Source organism: Myotis brandtii, unplaced genomic scaffold (genome assembly GCF_000412655.1).
Source record: "Myotis brandtii unplaced genomic scaffold, ASM41265v1 scaffold953, whole genome shotgun sequence".
NCBI classification, from domain to species: Eukaryota; Metazoa; Chordata; class Mammalia; order Chiroptera; family Vespertilionidae; genus Myotis; species Myotis brandtii.
Window position 1 is genome coordinate 910,233 of NW_005371933.1, and position 4,527 is coordinate 914,759.

Sequence of the window (4,527 nt, forward strand, 5' to 3'; positions counted from 1 at the left end):
CCCCGCCCCCCCGAGTGCACAAATTTTTGTGCACCGGGCCTCTAGTATATATATATTTAGGACACAAAGTTTTCTTTAATTATTCGTTGGGGGGAAGGGACGCCACACTTCCACTCAATTAAGAGAAACATATTTTAAAATTTTTTTTTTTGTTGATTTCAGAGAGGAAAGGAGAGGGAGAGAGAGATAGAAACATTAATGATGAGAGAATCATTGATCAGCTGCCTCCTGCACACCCCCTACTGGGGATGAGCCTGCAACCAGGGCATGTGCCTTTGACTGGAACCTGGGACCCTTCAGTCCCCAGACCGATGCTCTATCCACTGAACCAAACCAGCTAGGGCAAGAGAAACATTTTTATCAACACAGAAGTCTTTTTTATTTTTTCCCCAGTTATCATGCCATGAATTCGTAGGGAATGGGTTCCAGCAGCTCAGGCTCCTTTCCATTGGTTCTCACAGCGTGCTTCTCTGGGAGCAGGCTGACGCTTCAGTTGAACCCAGGTACCTTTTTCTTTGGCTTCCTTCTTTTTCTGATCATTTTCCTTCACACGTTTCAGGAAGCTATGTCGACTCATAGAGTGTTTAATATGCTCAATATGTAAAATTCTCTTGGCAAGAACCTTGCCCTTAACTTGCTTGTTCACAATAATGCCAACTGCATGCTGGGTGACATTGTAGACGCTTTCAGTTTTGCCATGGTAACATTTCTGGGGCATTCCTTTTTGAACAGTGCCCATTCCCTTGATGTCCACAATATCACCCTTCTTGTAGATTCGCATGTATGTGGCCAAAGGAACAACTCCATGTTTTCTAAAATGCATATAACGGGTGCCTCTCCTCTTTCCCTTTGTGTTAGTCATTTTGGCGAATTAATTGGAAGATGGCGGTTCCGGCCGAAATTAAAAAACGTGATATTTTTAATACAAACTGACTAGAAATAATTAGAAAAATATTTTATTTAAACAATTTCTGTCCTTGATATTAGATTCTTCAGCCCCACAACATCCTGAGAAACTGGAGTTCTCTCTTTGATACAACCTTACTGTCAACTCCTACATATTCGAACCACACCTAGACAACCTGCAGCATTGTATTATCCAGGAAATCTCAGGCTAGTCTACTTGCAGGAGCCATGTGAAACATGATAGGTCATGTTCTGGTTAATCCAAAGAACCACTATTACAACTTCCTCTTTTATCCCAAGTATCCAAGGGGTCCTATATATCTATATCTATACCTATACCTATAAAAGGCTAATATGCAAAGTGTCCCCTCGGGAGTTTGACCAGACCAGGAGTTTGATCGCTTGCTATGATGTGCGCTGACCACCAGGGGATGGCGTGGAACAAAGGAAGGCCCCCGCCAGCAGTCAGCAGCTGGGGAAGGAAGGCCTTGGCTGGCAGCCAGAAGAAGACCCTGGCCGGCAGCTGGAAGGCCCCGATTGGCCCTGATCACCGGGCAGGCCTAGGGACCCTACCCATGCACAAATATTGTGCACCGGGCCTCTAGTTAGCATTATAAACAGAGCCTGCTTAGTATGAAACAAAACATATAAAATTATGAATCCGTTCAACTAAACTCTGTTCTTGGTTCTGCTATGGTTAGTTTACTCTTTAAATTTCAGTTTCTCCATATATAGATATCATAGGTTGTCAGTTTTCCAAAGATGTTCAACAATTTTTTAAAAAGTACATTTAGAAGCTAAGTCAAGTTGCTAAGGGGAATGGCAGTGCATGACATTACAAGCCCCTTAATGGTTTACCACAGAGTTAGAAAACCTTTAAAGACTGCATATTGCACAAGCTGGTTTGGCTCAGTGGGTTGAGCGTTGGCCTGCGGACTGAAGGGTCCCGGGTTTGTGCATGAGGCAACCAATCGATGTGTTTCTCTCACATGGATATTTCTCTGTCTTTCCCTCTCTTTCTCTCTCTCTCTAAAAAGCCAATGGAAAGATCATCTGCTAAGGACTAAAAATAAAAAAAAGACTGCATATCAAATTCATTTCTATTTGTTCATATATATTTTTAATGACGTGGGGAAAGAGGGAGAATGAAATTCTCTTGGAATTAAGTTTTGTTCTGTCTAGGATAGCTGAGAGGCAAATAGACTTGAAATGTGAACTCTTACAACTACTGGATTATGGCTCAAATACAAAAACTTCCCATATGCAAAGGAAAAACTTTAGATAGAAAAAAAACCATGACAATATAAACTCAGTTTTACTTCATTTTTAAAGGAAAAGGAATATATAACTAGTTTGTTTCAGTTTTAACTAATTTATTTTAGCCTATGATGCATTGGTTGTAGAATTCAAACTAAGGAGTTATCATAGACCATTCTGATGTCCTCTTTAGAAACTAAAGCATAAATAAAGCAAAAATCTTTGAATAGAAACATCATCAGTAGAAAAAAAGGTAAACTATGGGGTACATAGATTGCTGAACCTATTTATACTTAAACTATTTAAGATGATTTAAATATAATAGATACAGGCATATACATAATACTCAAAGAAAAATCACCAGCATGAAACCCAAGGTCTGAATTCTACTTCTGTCACTTATCCCTCACACAGAAATGATTTCTCTTTAAATGTGAAAGCCCATGTTCCTTTCTTTCATACTTAGGTTTTCCTTGACCTCTCCTCTTATCGTATCTCCAACTCCCATCACCCAGCGTTAAGCTAAAATTTCCTTGTATTTTCTGGCATTCTCCTCCTAAACACAACAACTAACCTACCTTTAAACATATTTCCTCTATTCTACAATATCTTTGACCTACATTACTAAACTTCAGAGGACCCTGTAAGAATAGGCTACGACAATAAAACAGTGCTTCTCTAGGAAGGATTGATGATACCTTCTTCATCCTCCCCAAGAGATCCTTGGATGTTCCTAAGAGGTGGTAAAGAATGAAGCAGTTAACAAAACACTTCCTTCCACAAATAGCTGGCATTCTTTTCTTAAATGTCTCGCCTTTCTTGAACTCTCTTAACCTTTGCTCTGTCCTTACACTCCAAAACAATGAATATCTGTCTCTATCCTTACATCCTACTTCTCACTCTCAGACCCCACAAAGGAAATAGGTTTCAACAAAACAGAAATTCTAGAACAGTTTCTGGAGTTGGTAGTGGAGCGATAGACTACAAATGAAGTAAAAAAAAGGACAGTTCCCCTGTGTGGCTCAGTGGTTGAGTGTCAACCAATGAACCAGGAGGTCATAGGTTGCAAGGCCCAATCCCTAGTGGGGGGCCGTCCAGGGGGCAGTGGATAGATGATTCTCTCTCACCACTGATGTTTCTATATCTTTCCCTTTCCCTTCCTCTCTGAAATCAATAAAAATATATATATATTTTTTTTTACAAAAAGGACAATGCAAGTGAATACTTAATTGAGGTGTGGTGGAAAAGTGTTCTTTGGTAGTTAGAGGGAAAAGAAGATCTCAGCATTTATTTATCATCTTCCATAAAAATTTTTACATTACCAATTAGCAAAGGTTTGGAATCACTGAGGTTGGAGCCTCAGTCTGTTCATCTGTGAAATGATGACACTAACAGTACCTTCACCTCACAGGGTAATTGAGAGAATTAAACAGATGACACATGCAAAGAGCTAAGAGCACAGTACCTGGCACACAGAAAGACTAACATACATTATCTTAAAATCTTCACGTTTTATTGTAAAATGATATGTATAAGTTATCCTACTCATTCGCTTAACTTTTCTATGTAGAAACTTAGAGCTACCTCGGAATACTGACTTAGATAACATTCAATTAACCAGGGGCAAAAGTTTTATGCTAAAATAGAACTTTACTGAAAAATACTCAATAGTCATTACATTGATACAGTGACCGTCATTAAACTTTACAAAATGCAAATTCAGCTGTAATCATATGCAGCTGTTCCTTTCAAAATTAAGTCATTATTTGTTCTCTCTCCTCCCCGCCACCCCACAGTACTACAGTACTCTGCTTTCATTAAAAGCCTTTTAACAAGTCGCAGCTTCTTCGATATCAAAGCCTTTTGGAAACCTGGCTCGGAGGAAGCCACACGCTGTTTGCAGCGCTAGAAAGGATCCGTGTGGTCACTCTAGGACAACTGTCAGCTGTCACCAGCACGTCTGGATGTCCAATAGGGACTTGGGTCAGGAGAAGCGTAAGAACAGGCAGGTGTCTGAAACAGAGTCGACAGCTAGGGTGCCCCGAAAAGAGAGAGTTTCTAACTGAGAATCGCGGAGGATGAAGGTCTGGCTGCGGGGAGCAGTCTCGCGCGGAGGGAGGATCAATTCTAAGGGGTGCACCGCCGGCGCCCGCAGGACAGGGCCGCAGGTGTGGCCCTCCCTCGGCGACCCCAAGGCTTTCTCCCCGGCGCCGCCGCCCCTTCCCCCGGCCCTCCCGTTACCTTTCTCGTCCTCGTCGATGCGCAGGGCGACGGAGATGTACTCGAAGGCCTGTTTGTGGAAGGCTCGGAGGAGCTCGGCCTCCGTGCCCGGCACCGGCTGCGGGGGCAAGGCCGAGGCCGGCA

The 4,527-nt window shown here is 42.0% G+C and overlaps 1 protein-coding gene and 1 pseudogene across 1 annotated transcript in view; both read right to left on the bottom strand.

Moving 5' to 3' along the window:
• Positions 1-4,522, bottom strand: part of SPAST (spastin) — a gene marked incomplete at its 5' end in the record, with an annotated part of 45,616 nt that extends 41,094 nt beyond the window's left edge. The window contains one exon of the mRNA XM_005886065.2: positions 4,405-4,522. Coding sequence (XP_005886127.1) covers positions 4,405-4,522 — 118 coding nt within the window. The remainder of the gene's footprint in view (positions 1-4,404) is intronic.
• On the bottom strand, positions 355-887 carry LOC102261574 (annotated as a pseudogene).
• Positions 4,523-4,527: the final 5 nt, after the last annotated feature.